The sequence below is a fragment of the Taudactylus pleione genome, unplaced genomic scaffold (assembly GCF_031769625.1).
Source record: "Taudactylus pleione unplaced genomic scaffold, aTauple2 ptg000198l, whole genome shotgun sequence".
NCBI classification, from domain to species: domain Eukaryota; kingdom Metazoa; phylum Chordata; class Amphibia; order Anura; family Myobatrachidae; genus Taudactylus; species Taudactylus pleione.
In genome coordinates, this window is record NW_028284600.1 from 11,629,321 (window position 1) to 11,650,469 (window position 21,149).

Below are 21,149 nucleotides of genomic sequence, written 5' to 3' on the forward strand. Positions count from 1 at the left end.
TTTGCCCTTTTGGAATATTATTTAACCATAGGGGATGGTGATTGCTGTCAATACTGGTGTAGGAATTGCTATCAGTGGGCTTACAATAATTTTTAGTGTGTAAATTGCCATCTTGTATATATAAAATCAAGTCTAATGAAAGTCTCACTCACATTTTCTGCTGAAGTAAAGCTGTGTATTCTGTAAGCTCCGTACTGGCAATATTCCATAAATCCTACACGTGAGGCCAGAACTCAGCAGAGGAGATAAGCAGAGGAGGAGATAAGCGGTCATCAACTTCTGTTGTAATAATGTTTTCAGGCCAGACTTCCCCAATGTGAAAGACCCTGCGTCCTCAGGTGTCTTCAGACAGGGCAGCAGCACAGGATAGATAGGCCTCTGTCCCTAATGTTATTATATGCAATAGAGAGTAGCATTCTCCAACCGTGGAGGGACCTGTGAACATGGAGTTACTTCTTCTCTCAATCCTGCTGTCCTTCTTTACTCCAGCACTTTTATCAGCTTCAAAACCGTAAGTGAATTACTACTTTCTACTTATCCAGTAAAATACGGGGCAGTTGGCAGACTTCAGACTGAGGCCCGAACTATGGTGAAACATATGAGAATGCCTGTAACCATAAACTACATTCTCTTGTACTGTTTGTCAGTCATGCCCCAAAAAAACAGCAGCATCTTCGGTTTATAGAGACATAGGGGTCTATGTACTTTAATCACAGAACTGCCGTAAATAGTATCTATCCATATCGCAGGATATATTTACATTTTTTATTAAAGTATCCCCGCTCTGTACAAAGGGGAACTCGCAGGGGCAGTGGTTGCGGTAACAACTGTCCCTTCAAGTTACTTCCCTGGCATTTAGTAGAAGTCTTTCACAGTAGTGAAATACTTGCCCTGTGGAAGCTGACACTGCGCAAGCGCACAGTGTCAGCCTCCGGAGCCGGTGGGGGCTGCGAGAAGAGTTCGAAAGATCTCGCTCCTGCTCCTGGATCCTCCATAAGCTTAAAGCAGTTTACACCATCTAAAGATGGCGTAAACTGCCAGGGCAAAACGCCAAAAAGCTTCACTTGTTGGAGTTTGGTACATAGGGGTCAGATCATAGTCCCCATTGATAATTATGAGGACTGTGATCTGAAGTGGTAATTAGCACTTTGCCGGAGATTTCTGTTAAATCTACTGCATTGTGCCATTAGTACATTTGAAAAATACATAAAACTGCAGTTTCTGTATGATTTTACAGTATGTAACAAACAGCTTAATGCATAGGCCCCTAATTCCCTATTAATAGTATTTTTATATTGTTATATTGTACAGTAAGTAACTAGTATGATATATTATATTTTAAAGTATTTTTTATTACTTCCGATTGCATTCCATATACTGTCAATTTTTATTTTTTTGTCTATGTTACTGCAGCTACTATTTGATCACAGTACCAGCCCAGATGCCATATCCTTCAGTGGAGAAAGCTTGCATTACCATACTCCATCTGCAGGGGGAGCTAAGACTTAAGATGGAGTTAAAGAAAGATGAGAAAATTAAACTTTTGACAGAGGAAACAATAAACACGCCAAACTATTTCCACTGTTATTCTTTTCAGGTGAGTACAAAATCATGTGTTTGTACTTGGAAAGTAAGCCTGCAAAAAAGTATTGCATCACAGTTTGCTATAGACAAACACAGGCGATAGCATTTTACACGGGCAGACATAGTACCTCTTTACTTCTTGTGCAATCTGCTGTTGTAGCTCACTTTTTCAACACAATTATACTAAACCGTTACTTTGAGGTTTATAAGAATTAAATACACAGAAAAGCATCAACTGAACTGGGAGCAAAATCCAATGAATTAGTTGCATCTGAAAATATGACAGAATGGGTTACAGTATAAGTTAAGTGGATAAATTCACTGAGCAGCATCTTTCAAATAAGAGAGAAAGCCCAACAGGTAGTAATTAATAAATGAGGTAATTATAAGCATTGCACCGCTAAGTGATTCATGCAGGAACGGTGGTGGGGGAATAGAGACCACGGTTTACAATACTCTCATCAATCACAAAAAAATGTAAGGGAAGGCCTATCCCACTCACATGAGTGGGTAGTGAATAAAGCAATTTAAAGGTTTCTTTCCTATATCCTGGGTCTTGTAAAACCTTATTCCCAATGTGTCCAAACGCCATAAGTAAATGGGCATACCCAACTCACTAGTAGACCCTTTATGTCTCGCATATAAAGGTTTCTTCAAAACTTCAAGCATATTTTAATGGGCGTACCGCACTCAGGATTTTGGAGCTCTGTAGGTTCTTATAAAGGTACCTTTGTGCCTTCCACAATTTTGTGGTGTCACTCTCTACAAACCTCCGAAATGATGGTCATATGTGGGAATAAAACAGCCAAAGATGGTCAAGTAAAAAACAATGGTGAAATTAGATTTATGCACAAAAATATTCAATAAATAATAACAAATTGATATTGGAGATAAATTCCATGTATAACCTAACACTCAATAATGTCATAAAATGAGTGTAGATAGTACCCCTAGATTAGATGCACATAAGACAGAAATCTACTAATGCCAGGGGTACACACCCGCCGATGCACTCGATGTATATTCGCCGTTCATCTGAATTAGAGTTATTTTATGTAGACTGTGTCCAAAAAAAGAATAGATTGAAGCAATAGAACAGAAAAAGGGGCTGGGGCAAGACAGAGTGGAAACACACAGACAGACACACACACACACACACACACACACACACAGACACAATCAGTGGAAACAACAGGCAAATAGTGGGCTTTATACTTTCTAAAAATTCCTAAGGTGCCTGATGATCTGAATCATCCTGTGTCTCTTATCAGCTCCCACCGGTTGTAGAGAAAGAAGAGGTTTGGTTGTTCCATGTGTCTGCTCAAGGGGAGAACATAAACATTGACCAGTCCAAGAAGGTTATGCTATTGAAAACAAGCCATCTGACTTTCATCCAGACGGATAAACCCAACTACAAGCCTGGGCAGACAGGTACTATCATTAAAACGCATCATATAAGTCACTTTTTGAATGTCGTCACAACAATTATCATTATTGTTATTTTTTAGCTTTTCATTTTCAAATATTTTTCACATATTATATTATAGGATGTTAGGAACAGTAAATGTAAACAACACAAACAATAAACTTAAGCACTGAGTGATATGGGGGAATAGAGAAAAAAATTCTAATGTAAAAAGAAACCTAACACTAACTCTTACCCCTACCCCCAGGGGCGTCGATGGGACGGTTGGCGGGTACTAATCACCCAGACCCGGGCTTGCCAGAGGGGCCCGGTACTGCCCCCTCCTCCCTCTTATCGCACAGCAGCCCAGCACACGCTGCTGTGTATAGTTAGAGAAATAGGAATAGGAAGGAAAGAGTACAGCAGTATAGGAAGAGTAATTGCTACCACATACCCAAGTGCACAAACCACTAAGAATTGTTGATTATACTGATCCATATATTGTATCTAAGCCGCACAAGCTCCTTAATACAGTATATGAAAGACTCAAACAAAATGCTTGTTGTGGGCATGTAGGAGACCTATCTCCATATTAGGCTTTCTCGGTGATAAACCTACATTGGTCAAAGTGATGAGCTCTAACCTAGTGTTGTCTGCAGAAACTGCTCACTGATCATCTTCAGATATGTGGAAGGACACATTGTCATTATCTGGAGAGCAGCCATAGCTCAACATTGGAAAGATTCACTATTTTCCCATGTTGCCAAAGTTTCAGCTAAGACCCAGAAAAAGTTTTTCACATGGCAATTTATGAAGCTGGAATACTGTACATATAAGGTTTAGAATCATGTGTAGAGTACTAAACTAAATGACTGAGCATCAATTAGTATACTTCCTAGCACATGGGCCCAGAGACCTAGTTATTCATAATCCTCGATCAAAGGCCAAAGTACCGTTGGGCCAGGACCTATTACATAGTGCTGGTATGGTCCATATATTGATATGATGTGTATTTCTCTACGTTGTCAATGATCTCATAAACATATTTGAATTAGACACATGTGATGCATATTATCACTAATGACCACAAACCATAATTGTCTGTTCTTTACCCCCTGTGTGTTAAACATTTCCATCTTTTTCTTCTTCTGTATTCCCTCGAGTTTGAAAAATCTTAAAAGAAAACAAATAAATTAAATATTTCTCTTAACAAAACATGTTGATAATTTCAGTGAATTTCCGAGTTGTAACCCTGGACAAAACTTTCCGTTCACAAGACGTCAAGGTAAGATGCTCAGAAACACAACTTTCTATTTAGTAATAGTTTGCAGACATTCATAAAGCAGTTCTCTTTTCTCTTTTCTGGTGTTAGAATGAATAGATTAAAATAATGGGCTTCAATAGAGTGGCTTTTCACAAGCTATATAATTTTTACATGATTTAATTATGAGAAGACATCAATTAAATCAGTAGGTACAAGTGTTCTCATTGGCGTCTAGTGAACTGAAGAAACATTGTCATGACTATTGGTGCACTTCACATAATGACCCTTCGCTGCGATGGGCATATTTAGACAAATTAATAGAGACATGCTACACTGTGGGGGGGGTAACATCATAAAGCCCCGATTGCTTCCCGTTAAGCAAGGATCCGACACACCATGACTTGCAGTAGCAGAGGCTAAACTACGGGAGCAATTCAGTATTGCTTTGGTGCGGGAACAATTGGCCAGAAAACAGTTCTCCCTGTGTCATCTTACCTTTATAATCTTACTTCTAACTAGTAGTTTGTTAGTTCATGCACATGCATGACATGAGGGCTTGATTCACTAGCGATCGCAATTGCGAATGTAATTGCGATTACGTATGCAGTTCAACTGCGATTGTATGCTAACTCATTGGGATCGCCCACTTTACATTACACACATCCGTAATGTTTAGCAAGACTGCGAAACCATGGGTACAATCGAGTATCGTCGCAGCCTCATGCACACTTGCACAAGCTCTGACCTTACTTAGAAATCGCTAACTTCATTGCACACTATAAGGCCTCAGGCTGCGTAGGGCATCGCAGTGGCTAACTTATGCACGCCCCTGCAACGGCGTTCAAACGCACTGGCATGCCTGCGTTTCTCTGACCACCCCTCTGTCACCACCCACAAACGGCACTTTCTGTCAATCCCTCTGTGATGGGTCTGCGTAGTCACTGCGATCGCAGTTCCGAACGCAATAGCCGGCTCGCGCATGCGTACTGCGATGCATCGGCCGATTGCGTGCATAATCGCAGTTGCGATCGGTAATGAATCAGGCCCTGAGTTCACAAGTGCGCTCAGAAATCTAGGGTAATGAATCACTCCATTTCTTTATTCCTACAAAAGTAGGTGAAAAATAATCTTTTCACCTACAACAAGGATTAATGAATGGACCCTTAAGGGCAGATCAATTAGCCACGAGCTACCATAGAAAGCTTGCGTTGTTCATATTTCCACGACTATGGTAGACTGATTTTGTTCCCAGCTCTATAGACCACGATTACAATCTGCTTTCTGCAGTTAATGCACCAAAACTGTGGTGACCCCTTCTGCTAATTGAATCTGCCCCCAAATAAAGAATTGCATGACTTAAGTGTGATACAAGAGTGTGTTAGAGATTTAGGGGCATGTTTATCACAATTCGCATTTTTAATGAGGATGTGATAATTTTTTTTGGGCGTAAATTGGCAAAGTGAACATGAATATCTGCACATGAATTTACAAAATCCTCTTACCAAGAGATCAAATCAGATAAGAGCCCATCCTGGCAGGGCCGGCTCCAGGGTTCTGAGCACCCTGTGCTGGACCCTGAGAGAGCTCCCTAAAATCGTGCGCTTCCGATTTGGGGGCGTGGCCTAATTACCATAGGCCACGCCCCTGTGTGACATTATTTGGAGGCGTGCCCACATGGCACGCCTTCAAATAACGTCAGGCTGGGGGTAAAGCCCAGCACTCTGTCACTGGCTGGGCTTCCCCCAGCCCTCTCCTGTTAGTGAATGGTTGCCGCGCGCATACGCGCGGCATCAATTCACTCTCCGGGGGTCCGGCACCGCTGCACAGCTGCGGCGGTGGGGGTACCCAGCCTGCCGATTTGGAACAGCGGGGACAGTACTATCCCGCTGAAATCGGGATGCTGGGGAGGGGTGCCGCCCTTCTACGGGTGGCGCCCTTGTGCGACCGCACTGGTTGAACACCCCTAGAGCCAGCCCTGCATCCTGGTGAAGAGCTGGAGGCTGTGTGATAATGTAACACTATCACACTGCTTCCTGGTTTGGGACCTCGGCACACACTGTGCATGCCTGGCGTATGCGTAACCCATGGGGTGGCAGAGAATGAGCCGGAAACTCGCTCTCTAAAAAGTTATGCTTTTCAGTAGCCCATAGGCTATGGAGATGGCGTTATCATATCGGGGACAAGTAATTCTGACAGCTTTGCAGCCACCAAAGAAACCTAAGGGGGCTGCAGCTGCTGTCGGAAATGAAGAGACTGCAGTAGATGTCGTGGGTACAACTGGGTGTAACTACCATAGGTGCAAGGGGTGCAGCTGCTATGGGGCCCAGAGCTGCGGGGGCCCATCTTCCTTGTCATAATGTGTTTAATACATTTTTCACCATTGGGTGGTACATAGGGGCCTTTACAAACCTTTGCTATGGGGTCTTAAAATACTTAGTTACGCCCCTTGTCGCAGTCCCTTCTTCATTCATTCGGGGGATCCTCAATATTTGTGGTTATCCCCTGAAAACAGGTGTTTTCAATGAATAGCCTGCAAATATTATTGATAAATAGGCACCTTAGTGCAATCTTTGCTCTCTGTTAAGGATAATAATTATTGCCAGATGTTACATTACAGGTATTATCACGTTGAATAATTAATAAGTACAGTAACTGTTGTGCTTTAGGTACAGTAGGACATGTCAATTTAATTGGGTGTGAAATTTAATTTGCATTTGTGTTTCTTCTACAGTATCCACTGGTGGAACTAAAAGTGAGTATTTCCTGAATATATCCGCTAGAACTCCTTGTTGTTGTCTGTTTATCTCCTGAAGGCGTTCCACATGCATTCTCATTATATAAATTATTTGCTATACATATAAACAGAATAGAAATATAAACATACAGTATACTAATTTACCATCTTCCTTGGGTATTATAGTTTTAGGTTATTAGTATTATTATCCTTTATTTATATGGCACCACAAGTGTTCCTCAGCGCCTCACAAAGTACATTGACAAATAAGTGAACAAGAAACCAGTGACATACAGTACAATACAATTCAGGACAAGGACATGGTTTATACACATTGCTGCATTAGCGATCATAACACTCAAATAAGCAAAAGGGCGTTAGCAACCAGGTGTTAGGTGCCCGAATGAGAAGTAGATGAAAGTATAAGTAAGGGGAAGCACAAGAGGGTAGAGTGCCCTGCTCATGAAAGCTCACATTCTTGCCTTGATATATTGATTCCCCTATCACCCCTCATTTGCCACTGTGCCAGTTCTCGAAACTTAAAAAAAAAAGATCTAGAAGGTTTTTGAAAAGGGAGGAACAATTCTGTCTCAGATAAATACCGCTTGTGATTGGCCGGGTGTAGTAAGGCAGTTCAAATCCCGACAGCAGAAGCCCGGCAGAGGTGAAGATCCCGATCGCTAATAAGGTAAGTATAACTAACCCTATTTTCTCCCCTAACCCTCCCTTAGGGGTGCCTAACCCTAACCTCCCCCAAGTGCCTAACCCTAACCCCCCTCCCCCCACAGCCTAAACTTAAGTCTCCCTGGGGGGGTGCCTAACCCTAACCTCCCCCCTGGGGTGCCTAACCCTAACCCCCCTTCCCCTAGCCTAAACCTAACTCTCTCGGGGAGGTGCCTAACCCTAAGTCCCCCCCCGGGAGCCCTTAACCTAACCATCCTCCCCCGCGCGGCTGTCCACGCCCGGCGCCCGGGTTACCTGCGATCGATATGCCGGGCGTCGGGCTCCCGGCGTAGGTAAAATGACAGGCGTCTGGATTTCGGCGCCTGTCATTAGTACCTTGCCAGGATTAGACAGTCGGGAAGCCGGTAGTCAGTATTTAGACCGTCGGCTTCCTGACTACATCCCGATTGGCCAGTGCTAACCGATCACAAGCTGCCTTCCCTAAAGTTGAACATTGTCTTGCCTGCCTGTGGTTGTCATGAGTTTCCTGTGTTTACCATACAAAGCAATTTCCTGGGCGCTCAGCAGTGAAGTATGAGAGTTACCAACTGCTTATTGATTGCTAAGTTGCTTGCTCTCTGTTTGAATACAGTCTAATTTTTAACCACCTGATTGGAATCTTACCTTGTCAAGCATGGCCCCTCACTCGTATCCCCTTCCATTACTTACATTTTCCACAATGTACAGTATCTTTGCAATGGTCGCATACATATCTTTGCTAATTCTTCCCCACTATCTCTACTGAGTAAAGCATTATAAGCATTTATCTATTTTTCCATAGGATCCAAATGCTAATCGCATCGGACAATGGTTAGATGTGTCACCGAAACAAGGAATTGCAGATTTTACCTTCCCTCTAGGGAAAGAGATCATGTTAGGAGTTTACAAAATAAACATACCCAATACCTATATAACAGCATTTTCTGTGTCTGAATATGGTAAGATTTATGACTTAGTGATGTGATAAGATTGTATCATAAACAATTTATGTACCATTGTTAATCAGTTGTTTGCTTATTTAATGGTAACTGAGTATTGAATATAATATACATAAGTAATAAATATGTAGGATGTTATACACAGATGAGAAACACTACTGTAATTATAGGGTAAGAATACAAAAAAGAGGCTACTAAATGTAGTTATAGTCTGTTTAGGCAGCTTTAATTCCCTGGGTTGTGATTTTACTAAATACGTAGCTTTATCATTTGGCTTTCTTTGTGTATTTTTGACTAAAAGATTTTGGCAGAGTCATAGGGGCTCTATTCAGTAGCAATTCATTTCTACAGAAGCAGGTGAAAATTAAAATTTTCACCTGCTTTTGTAGAAATTAAGTTTTGGGGCCATCCATCATAAAGGTAAAGCAGGAGATATCACAGATACTGTATCTCCTGCTTACCTTTCTCTGTCAATGTGGCATGCTGTCTCCATAAACTAGTATGGGGACCTAAGCTCATCAAGCTCAAGCTTGACTGCGGAAGCATTCGCCATCTGCAGATTTGCAGATCCGCCCCCGCCTTCTGCTGGTCCCTGGGGCTTTGTGCGCCTGTATGAACTCTCGTTTATGCAGGCACACTAGCACTACCAAGTCAGACTCTGCAGTGCTAAGTTTCACTGCTCTAAAAAGGGCAGTAAAAGCATTCCCGGAGATCGCTGTCTCTGTGCCGGGGAAATGATAAATTGCTCCAGGACTCACAGTGAGTAGGAATGTTATTTATTGGGGTCCGTCTGGACCCTGATAATTAACATAATGAATAGACCCCATAATGAGAAAATACAGCATATACTTAAATGTACAGAGCAGGGGTACACTCTGGGCCTGATTCAGAGCCAGATGCTCTGACCAGAGCGCTCGCTCTGAATCAGGGCCCTCCTCCATTAAAATGGAGCGTCCTCCTGGACGCTCGTATAGCTGTGGGTCACCACCCACAGCATATACGAGCGTCCAAGAAGATGGTCGCGATGGTCTTGACCATCGCGACCATCGGACTTGCGAGGGAAACCCTGCGGTCGGGTTTCCCAGCCACAAGCCCTGGAGTGATTTTGGCTCTATCAGAGCCAAAATCATTCCCACTGACATCACTAGTGATGTCAATGGGGCCGGCTTCAGACGGTAGGCGTTCCCATGGGAACGCCTCCGTCTGGCAGGCACGCCCCCGGCACGCCCACCAAAGGGGGCGTGCTGTCAATCAACATCGACAGCACGCCCCCTTTGGTGCGAGACCCGGAGCGATGGGAAGCCCATCGCTCGCCGGGTCTCGCGCATGTGCACGACGAAGCTCCCTCGGTCATGCGCATGCGCAGTGGGGAACATCGACCCACTTGCGAGCATACTGCCGCTCGCGAGTGGGTCTGAATGACCCCCTCAGTTCATACTGTACATGCGCAGTAACACTGTCAGGTCAAAACTGGCAGCGTACAATTTCTATGCTGGTAATTAGCAGCTAATGTGTTATTGGAAGGGCTTGTGGGGACAGCTGTTTTTCAATATTGAAGTTCTCTGTAGTTTTGTATCTGCCACAACTTATGTCAAATCAGATATATCGTGAATGTGGGGCTTTAGGTGCACAATGATGAATGTGCCTCTTAGGACCTGACTTAGGGCCTGATTCAGAGCCGGACGCTCTGACCAGAGCACTCGCTCTGAGTCAGGGCCCTCTCCTGACCACCCACAGCATATGCGAGCGGCCAAAAAGATGGTCGCGATGGTCTTGACCATCGCGACCATCGGACTTGCGACGGAGAACCTGCAGTAGGGTCTCCCTGCCACAAGCCCTACAGTGATTTTGGCTCTATCAGAGCCAAAATCACTCCCACTGACATCACTAGTGTCACTAGTGATGTCAGTGGGGCCGGCTTCAGACGGTAGGCGTTCCCATGGGAACGCCTCCGTCTGGCCACCACGCCCCTGGCACGCCCACCAAAGGGGGCGTGCTGTCAATAAACATCGACAGCACGCCCCCTTTGGTGCGAGACTCGGAGCGATGGAAAGCCCGCCCATAACATGAACGATTTTTTTGAACGATTTAACGATAACGACGTCGTTATCGACAAATCGTTCAAAAAATCATTAAGTGTGTCACTATGGACCTTTTGAGATGAGAAAGCTTCAGTGCTGTATACATTTGGATCACCCATGCATATTTTGGGCCTGATTCTGGCTTGCATGCAATTTTCTTTATGTAGCTGCACACAGCAATTTTTTTTATACTGCGTATGCGACCTGGGCTGCCAACAGTATGCTTCTTACACACACATCTCAATTGTTTGTCTTCAGCCCAGAAATGGGCATTTCTTTTAGCAACTGGGCAGTAACAATGCAAACGCCATTTTGTAGTTGACGTGGTATGTAGCCAGACATAAAGAACAGACTTTATGTCAATTATTGGGGTCCGAGTGGACCCCGATAATTAACATTTCAACTCGCCGCGAGCACCAGAGCAATTCATCATTGCTGCAGCATGGAGACAGCTGACCTGAAAATCGGCTGTCTCCCCGAATGTTTTCGGAGATGTGATATCTCCTGCATTATCTTTTTGAAGAATGGCCCGAAAACTTAATTGCTACAAAAGCAGGTAAAAATGAACATTATTTAAGTGATAATGAATAGATTCCCAACTCATTATTCTGTGTTATGCGTATGCATTTGGACTTCAAAATCAGACGGATGTCTTGCACTTAGCATGAAATAGGTGTTATTTCTGATGGTAATGATGAGGACTGCTCGGATGTAGGGTAAAGCAGGGGCGTGCAGTCAGGGTAGGTAGGGGAGACAGAGCCTCCCGTCACACTCCTGAGATTTGATAGAAAAATGATTAGAAAAATGCAAAGAAGATATTTATAACTTATAAACATCTTCTTTGTTTATGGTAATCTATTTTATAGTTAACACTCACCAGCTCTGTGGAGCTCCCTGGGACTGCAGGGAGACGAGAGATAAGGCAGCAACAGCTCAGCCTCGCTTCTGTATAGTCAGACACCGCTTGCAGAGCTGGGGGCGGGGCCACACCACGAGCAGTAAGCTGGACAAAATGAGAGCATGCCTCTGAGTATGGGGGCGTTTCTTGAGCCCTGATGGACACCTTGGATGTGTCATGTGACCAGGAAGTGCACTGCAATGTTTAGAGATCAGAGCCAGTCAGCAGCAAGTGCAAGAGAAGACACAGTGATGCAAGTAGGAGAATCAATGGACACTGAAGCTTAGTGTAGTGAGGTGAAAGTTAAGGTGCATACACACTGGACGATATGCTCCCTGAGCGATATCGTCTAGTGTGTCCCCAGCAGGCTGTGCTCAATGTCGTTCATGACATTGAGCACAGCGGCTGAACGATATCATTAACGATATCGTTCAGCGCCGGGCACTCTCCCCCATTCCCCAACATGCAGCAACCTGACGACGTCGTCAGGTTGGCCTGCATGTTAACCCGGTGAACGATAATGACGAACGACCCACGGGAACGCGCGTCGTCATTATCGTTCATCGTTTTGGTGTAAAAAATGGACGATAAAGTGGACGACTGAACGATAACGATATCGTTATCGTTCAGTCGTCCACTTTAAACGCCCAGTGTGTACGCACCATTACAGTGAGTTGGGGGGATAGAGACTCCCAGCACTCAGACCCATCTCCATGAGTGCCTTCCCAGCTATTGACCTCATCGCACGTCACTGGGATAAAGGTGGTGTGCACACAAAGATGCATTAGGACATACAGGGGTCAATTTACTAAACAGTGTTAGGAGACAAAACTGTCATTTTTCAAACACAGCCTGTGACATGGCAGTTAGGAGCTGATTGGCTGGTACCTTATCTCATTTCACTGTGTCTCCTAACACTGCTTAGTAAATAGACCCCTCAGTATGTATAGTTGCATTAGCATTCTGTTTTGCATGAGACTCAGAATCTGTCCCTTTATGTGCAAAGCATGCATGCAACCAGGGCCGGCTCTAGGAGTGTTCGACCAGTGCGGTCGCACAGGGGCACCACCCATAGAGGGCACGCACCCCTCCCCAACATCCCGAATTCAGTACTGTCCCACTGTTCCACCCATGGGCCGAAGTGGACCATGGGTGGTGAAATCAGGAGGTTGGGGACCCCCACCGCCGCAGCTGTGCGGCGGTGCCAGACCCCGGAGTATGAATGGATGCTGCGCGCATGTGCACGGCATCCGTTCAGTGAAGGAAGAGGGCTGGGGAAAGCCCAGCTAGTGAGGTTCCCCCCAGTCTGACGTCATTCGGAGGCGTGCCGTGTTAGTGACTTCTTCTTATTGTCTAATCCTTTCACTTTAGTCCTGAAGAGATTTGAGGTTCTCATTCATTCTCCATCTAAAGTAGCTGTGGCCGATGAAGCCTTTATCATAGAAGTATGTGGAAGGTAAGTTTGAAGGCAATAATATTACCCTGTCTTAAGCTGTATGTATACATTTTTTTATAAATAAAGTTTTGAAATATAAATGAATAAAAACCAAGGTCATATGAAATATATTTTGAAGAATGCAAAGGCAACATGGAAATTTTGTTATTTATAGAACCTATTTATTGAGGTTTACTTACACATTTAAAACTGTAATTGTTATATGTTAGAAGCAGGATGTAAATACATCGAACTTTACTTTTTTAAGTATTCAATAGAAAATGATGGTACAGATAAACACTTCAAATTAGATCCATAACATAAAAAAATTTTATGTGTTTCCATTATATTTTTACTTGCTGAAGTACTCGGCGTTGCCCAGGTTTAAATCTTCATGTTATTAAGTTTTATTATGTGAAATTGTCCATATCCGTCTAGTGGAAGGCTCAGAACAGGCTTCTAGGGTCATAGTTCTGACTGGCGCACTTCGCCGTGAGGTCCTACCAGGACCCCAACCACACCTCTGTGAAGTTTTCATTAAAATCCATCCAGTGGAAAGCCCAGAACAGGCTCCCCAGGTCAAAGTTTTTCCCAGCGTACACCAACGGGAAGTCCGACCGGGACCTCAACCCCCTAGTATGTCTACTAGGATCCAATGTTACCACTCTCTGAAATTTGAATGCTAAATTATGTGATATTGTCCAAATCCATCCAGTGGAAGGCCCAGAACAGGCTCCCTGCATCAAAGTTCTGCCCGGCGCACTCTGCCGTGAGATCCAGCTGGGGTCTCAACCACTCCATTAGGCATCCAAGACCACATGCCACCCCTCTGCAAAGTCTTAATTCAAATCCATCCAGTGAAAGGCCCAGTACAGGCTTTGTGAGTCAAAGTTCAGCCCAGTGTCCCAGGATCAAAGTTCTGCCCAGCGTACACCAACTGGAGGTCCGTCCGCCACCTCAACCCCCTAGTATGTCTTCTGGGATCCAATGTTACCACTCTGTGAAGTAATGTTACCACTTCCAAATTCATCCAATGGAAGGCTCAGAACAGGCTCCCCGGGTCAAAGTTCTGCTGTGCGTACACCAACTGGAGGTCCGAACAGCACCCCCTAAAACCTGTCCAGGATCCAACTGGACCACCTCGCATTGGTTTCATCCCAATCGGTGCAGAGGAGTCTGAATGCATAACTAGAAAGACAAACAAACAAACAGACCAATGAAATTTACTTTAACTACTTTGCTGTGGAGGATGAGGGGGGCTCACCTTCTGGGTAAACAAACAGTAAGACTGCAGAGGACAAGCCCCACTCATCCCCTGCAGTGAGGGGCAAAAAAAAAACTATCCTACTGTACCTGTCCCCCACCTGTCCTTCGGTTTGTGTCAAGACGTGACATCAACTCATGCATGTAGTTTTATAAAAAATAAAAAAAAATAAAAATCAATGAAAATGGTGGGTGGAGGGATTTTAAGTCTATATGACTCCCCAACCCCACCACCCAGAAAGTTGGGGGTATCTGCCGTTGAAAGAGGGTGTCACGATCCGGGCTGCGCTGCCCCGGAGCACTCGGACCTTACCTGTCCGGGCGCTCTGGCAGGGCCCTTCCTGCGGCGGCTCCTGGAGGTGATCCGGGCGCTGGGGGGCTGATGGCAGAGCAACTCTGTGTTCGCCGGTGGCTGCTGGGCGCCACCATCTTGACGCTGACATGTGACCTGGGGGAAACCTATCCCATCCCTGCTTGCTCTGTGAGCTCCAGCCAATCCCTGCACACCCCATGGTTCTTAAGGGTGCATTGCACACTCTTTCCTTGCCAGTGCAACGTCGTACACAGCGTGAGCTGTGTGTTAGTTCCTGAGCTCCTGTTCACTGCAGGTTGTCACAATCCGTCTGTATTTCGCAGTACAGCTCCATCTTGCCTTCCGCTGGCCCCAGTTCCTGTGTGTTGCTCTCTGTTCCTGCTCCCCAGGAGGGCCTGCCATCCCCGAGACTCTGGTTCTAGTTCTCCACTCCAGTGCCCGGGTCCAACGTACCTTCGCTTCTTCAGTACCTGTCCGGATCTCCTTATCGTCTCGTCATTCATGATTCGCAGCCCATTGAAACCGGCTTCCTTTCAATACCAGCAAACCGTTTCACTGACGTCTTCTGTCTCCACACCGGCTCCTAACCCAGACCCAGTCATGACAGTTTGCACTGGCCATATGGATACGGCTAGTGAACAGAGTCCTAGTGTGGACCTTTTACAGGGTATTGCCAACCGGCTAGAATGTCTGGAAGCTTCACAGTGGCAGTTAGCCCAATTCCTGCAAGATATGTCTCTTAGGCAGGACTCCACACAAGCCTCCCTAGTTACGGTGAACATACCCGCTACTACCAACCCACCGTCACTGCCAGTCGCTACTCCTGCTACTACCTCATCGCATTTGCACCTACACACTCCTAACAAGTTTGATGGAACCCCTAAAATGTGCCGCGGTTTTTTAAACCAGTGTGACATTCATTTTACACTCCAACCATCAAATTTTCCCACTGCCAAGTCAAAGGTAGCCTACATAGTCTCTCTGCTGTCCGGTTCAGCTCTTGACTGGGTATCTCCGCTTTGGGAAAGATCTGATCCCTTACTGGACAACTACACCGATTTCCTGACCTCTTTTCATAGAATATTCGACGAACCTGGGAGAACTACTTCCGCGTCCACTGAGATTATGCGTCTCCGCCAAGGTTCCCGACCAGTCAGCCAATATGTCATACAATTCCAAACCTTGGCATCCAAGCTAAAGTGGAATGAGGAAGCCTTAGTCTCCGCCTTCTGGAATGGCCTCTCGGAGAGATTAAAAGACGACCTTGCCACCCAGGAGGTTCCTGCTATACTAAACGATATGATTTCTTTCTGCAATAAAGTAGACCTACGTTACCGAGAGAGACAAGCAGAGAGATTCAAGGGAGATCGTTTTAGGTCCCGAGTTACGAGTCCTCCAGTGGCACCCTTGTCTGAAGCTCTGGCTGACGAACCCATGCAAATTAACCGGACCCGGCTCTCTATTGAAGAACGGCAAAAACGCCGCCGTGAGAAATTGTGCTTATATTGTGGTGAGCCCGGACATCTGGTCGCCTCCTGTTCCCAGCGTCCGGGAAACCCTTGCTCCTAACTGGCACTGGAGACACCAGGTTAGGAGTCTTGTCCCCGTCTCCAATTTTGAACGAATCCGTTATGTCTCTTGTATTAGACTTAAAACAAGGACCTCAAACAATTTTTTCTCTTCTTGATTCAGGAGCCGCTGAAAATTTCATTTCTGCCGAATTGGTTCAAGATCTCCAGATCCCTGTCACTCCTCTCACCCAAGCCATCTCCTTATCAGCCGTGGATGGTAGTCGAATATTCAACGGGAATGTCTCCTTACAAATCCAGGCCATTCAAGTTCATGTGGGGGCCCTTCATACAGAACTCATTCGCTTCCTGGTGATTCCCAAGGCCTCCCACGGGATAATTCTGGGATATCCATGGCTATGTAAACATAACCCGCGTATCGACTGGAGCTCCATGCAAGTCATGGCTTGGGGAAACTCCTGCTTTGCCTCTTGTATCCCTTGTATAAAACCTATTAAAGAAATTAAAATACCAGGAGATTCGTCCGTGCCTCTTCATTATCGGACCTTTTCCGACGTTTTCAGCAAGACCAGGGCTGACGAACTTCCTCCGCATCGGGACTGGGATTGCCCGATTGATTTGGTTCCCGGCAAGAATCCGCCCCGGGGCCGCATTTATCCCTTATCGTTGCCTGAGACCCAAGCGATGTCAGACTACATACAAGAGAATCTCCAGAAGGGCTTTATTCATCCATCAACTTCTCCCGCTGGTGCTGGGTTCTTCTTTGTATCCAAGAAGGATGGAGGTCTTCGACCCTGTATCGATTATCAGGGTTTGAACGACATTACCATTAAGAACCGATATCCTCTGCCCCTTATCACTGAATTGTTCGACCGTGTCAAAGGAGCTACAGTATTCACTAAACTAGACCTAGGCGGGGCGTATAACCTCATTAGAATCCGTGCCGGCGATGAGTGGAAAACCACCTTTAACACCAGAGACGGTCACTTTGAATACCTTGTGATGCCATTTGGACTCTGCAATGCCCCCGCTGTATTTCAGAACTTTGTAAATGAGATATTCAGAGATTTGCTATATGCTTCTGTTGTCGTATATCTGGATGATATATTGATCTTCTCCCCTTCTCTTACCAAACATCGCTCTCATGTGAGGGAGGTCCTATCACGCCTGAGAAAAAATCATTTGTACTGCAAACTGGAAAAGTGTGAGTTCGAAGTTCCTTCCATTCCTTTCCTAGGTTATATTATCTCTGGCTCTGGGTTAGCGATGGACCCCAAGAAGGTACGGGCCATCCTGGACTGGTCCCGCCCGGATTCCTTGAAAGCAGTCCAGAGGTTTCTGGGGTTCGCAAATTACTACAGGAAGTTTATTAAAGGATTCTCAACCCTAGCGGCGCCAATTTCCGCCCTAACTCGCAAAGGAGCTAGCCCCTCTATGTGGTCCCCGGAAGCGGAGACAGCCTTTCAAATGCTAAAACAAGCGTTCATCTCTGCACCCATCCTGAGACAGCCCGACATTTCCAGACCCTTTCTCTTGGAGGTAGACGCCTCTTTCAAAGAGGTGGAGGCGGGTACTGTCCCAGAAGTTCGAAGATAACAGAATCCACCCCTGTGGATATTTCTCAAAAAAAATCTGATTGGGGAACAGGAACTGTTGGCAGTCAAGGCGGCCTTTTCTGAGTGGCATTATCTCCTCGAGGGAGCCCAGTTTCCCATCACGGTTTACAACGACCATCAGAATCTGCTGTACCTGGAGAACGTCCAGTGCCTCAGTTTTCGCTTAGCTAGATGGGCAATATTTTTCTCCAGGTTTAATTTTGTTTTGACCTTTCGTCCTGGAACCCAGAATCAGAAAGCAGACGCTCTCTCCCGTTCGCTCTCCTCCGAAGCTCTCTCCAGAAGGTACGGGCCATCCTGGACTGGTCCCGCCCGGATTCCTTGAAAGCAGTCCAGAGGTTTCTGGGGTTCGCAAATTACTACAGGAAGTTTATTAAAGGATTCTCAACCCTAGCGGCGCCAATTTCCGCCCTAACTCGCAAAGGAGCTAGCCCTCTATGTGGTCCCCGGAAGCGGAGACAGCCTTTCAAATGCTAAAACAAGCGTTCATCTCTGCACCCATCCTGAGACAGCCCGACATTTCCAGACCCTTTCTCTTGGAGGTAGACGCCTCTTTCAAAGCGGTGGAGGCGGTACTGTCCCAGAAGTTCGAAGATAACAGAATCCACCCCTGTGGATATTTCTAAAAAAAAATCCGATTGGGGAACAGGAACTGTTGGCAGTCAAGGCGGCCTTTTCTGAGTGGCATTATCTCCTCGAGGGAGCCCAGTTTCCCATCACGGTTTACAACGACCATCAGAATCTGCTGTACCTGGAGAACGTCCAGTGCCTCAGTTCTCGCTTAGCTAGATGGGCAATATTTTTCTCCAGGTTTAATTTTGTTTTGACCTTTCGTCCTGGAACCCAGAATCAGAAAGCAGACGCTCTCTCCCGTTCACTCTCCTCCGAAGCTCTCTCCAGTCTGCCTAAGGAAACCCCAGTTCTAGAGTCCAAGGTTTTTGCTACTATCCATATCCAGCCACCTCCCGGGAAAACTTTTGTTGCTCCTGCCCTCCGTAAACGACTCCTCACTTGGGCACACACGTCTCGTTTTTCTGGACATACTGGCATTCCGCAAGACACTGGAATTCTTGCATCGTTTCTATTGGTGGCCCACCATGAAGTCTGAAATTGCCGAATTCATTGCCTCCTGCTCTGCGTGTGCCCAACATAAATCATCCAGATTACCTCCGGCAGGAGCCCTTTTGCCACTCTCCATTCATTCTCGACCCTGGACTCATTTATCTATGGATTTTGTGATGGACTTACCTACTTCCAACGGATTTACCACCATTTGGGTCGTGATTGACCGTTTTTCTAAGATGGTACATTTTATCCCACTCTCCAAGCTACCCACCGCCTCTGAGTTAGCTAGACTCTATTTTCATCACATTTTCCGCCCACATGGTCTTCCATCAGAGATCGTTTCGTATCGAGGGGTTCAATTTGTGGCCAAGTTCTGGAGGGCCCTATGTTCTACGTTCCAAGTTAAATTGAAATTTTCTACCGCCTATCACCCTCAATCCAGTGGATCTACAGAAAGAGTAAACCAAGACCTAGAAACCTTCCTAAGGATCTATATGTCGTCTTCCCAGGATAATTAGTCCGATTCTCTTCCATGGGCAGAATTTGCGCACAACAATTCCTACCACTCTTCAACTGGACAAACTCCCTTTATGATTGTTTATGGCCTCCATCCTCGAGTGCCCGAGTTTACAGACTTACCAACCTTCGATGTGCCTGCTGTGACCTCCACTATACAAGACTACTCTAAAATTTGGACTCAAGTTCACTCCTCCCTTCTAAAAACGTCCCATCGATACAAGCTAAAGGCTGATACTAAAAGAAGGGCCATTCCTAGTATGAAGGTGGGAGATCAAGTGTGGTTATCTACCCGGAATTTACGACTCCGAGTCCCTTCGATGAAATTCGCTCCTCGGTTTATCGGCCCTTTTTCTATCATCGAGGTCATCAACCCCGTGGCCTACAAGTTAAAGCTTCCTCATTACCTCTGAATTTCGAACTCCTTCCATATCTCCTTATTGAAACCGCTAATCCTAAATCGGTTCTTCAAGGTTCTTCCTCCAACTCCCAAAGTCAAGACGGTGAGGGGGGACGGATTCAAAGTTAAACAAATTTTGGATTCAAGACTCCGTTACGGTCAATTGCAATATTTGTTGGACTGGAAAGGTTACGGTCCAGAAGAAAGGTCATGGGAAAAAGCTGAAGATGTCCAGGCTCCCCGCTTAATCCTCGATTTTCATTCTAAGAACCCTAAGAAGCCTAGGAAACATCCGGAGGCCGTCCCTAAAGGAGGGGGTACTGTCACGATCCGGGCTGCGCTGCCACGGAGCACTCGGACCTTACCTGTCTGGGCGCTCTGGCAGGGCCCTTCCTGCGGCGGCTCCTGGAGGTGATACGGGCGCTGGGGGGCTGATGGCAGCGGAACTCTGTGTTTGCCGGCGGCTGCTGGGCGCCGCCATCTTGACGCTGACATGTGACCTGGGGGAAGCCTATACCATCCCTGCTTGCTCTGTGAGCTCCAGCCAATCCCTGCACACCCCATGGTTCTTAAGGGTGCATTGCACACTCTTTCCTTGCCAGTGCAACGTCGTACACAGCGTGAGCTGTGTGTTAGTTCCTGAGCTCCTGTCCACTGCAGGTTGTCACAATCCATCTGTATTTTGCAGTACAGCTCCATCTTGCCTTCCACTGTCCCCAGTTACTGTGTGTCGCTCTCTGTTCCTGCTCCCCAGGAGGACCTGCCATCCCCGAGACTCTGGTTCTAGTTCTCCACTCCAGTGCCCGGGTCCAATGTACCTTCGCTTCTTCAGTACATGTCCGGATCTCCTTATCGTCTCGTCATTCATGATTCACACCCCCTTGAAACCGGCTTCCTTTCAATACCAGCAAACCGTTCCACTGACGTCTTCTGTCTCCACACCGGCTCCTAACCCAGATCCTGTCGTGACAGAGGGGAGTCACCACTTTCAAACAGATGCCAACATTAAAGTTCATATAAGATGATCACACTGATCGTGATATTAACCCCCTTCACTACAGAAAAATAATGTATAGTAGCCCAGGCATGGGGGAATAACTCTACTAACCTGTCTACAAATAATTAAAAGGCACTAATTTTAGAAAGAGTGGGTCACCAGGCAAAGTTAGCCCCTTCATTTGCCTCCCTCATCCCCCCCCACCATTAAAAATTTACATTTTCTGTATGGTGGTTTAGGACATCCCCTTTTTCAAATTATAATGGCATGGCACCTATTGAAAATATTTCCCAGCGCTATGGAGAAACATAGTTTTTCATAGATGGAGGAAGGGCACATTGTATCCTATCTACCACATACTGACCCGAAAACACATGGGGGCACCTGT

At 45.9% G+C, this 21,149-nt stretch overlaps 1 protein-coding gene across 1 annotated transcript in view; it reads left to right on the top strand.

Moving 5' to 3' along the window:
* The first annotated feature begins 443 nt into the window (after positions 1-443).
* LOC148518864 (alpha-2-macroglobulin-like protein 1) overlaps positions 444-21,149 on the top strand; it is a 138,811-nt gene continuing 118,105 nt past the window's right edge. The window contains exons 1-7 of the mRNA XM_088476944.1: positions 444-511; positions 1,414-1,597; positions 2,856-3,015; positions 4,222-4,274; positions 6,985-7,005; positions 8,492-8,648; positions 12,999-13,083. Coding sequence (XP_088333070.1) covers positions 444-511; positions 1,414-1,597; positions 2,856-3,015; positions 4,222-4,274; positions 6,985-7,005; positions 8,492-8,648; positions 12,999-13,083 — 728 coding nt within the window. The remainder of the gene's footprint in view (positions 512-1,413; positions 1,598-2,855; positions 3,016-4,221; positions 4,275-6,984; positions 7,006-8,491; positions 8,649-12,998; positions 13,084-21,149) is intronic.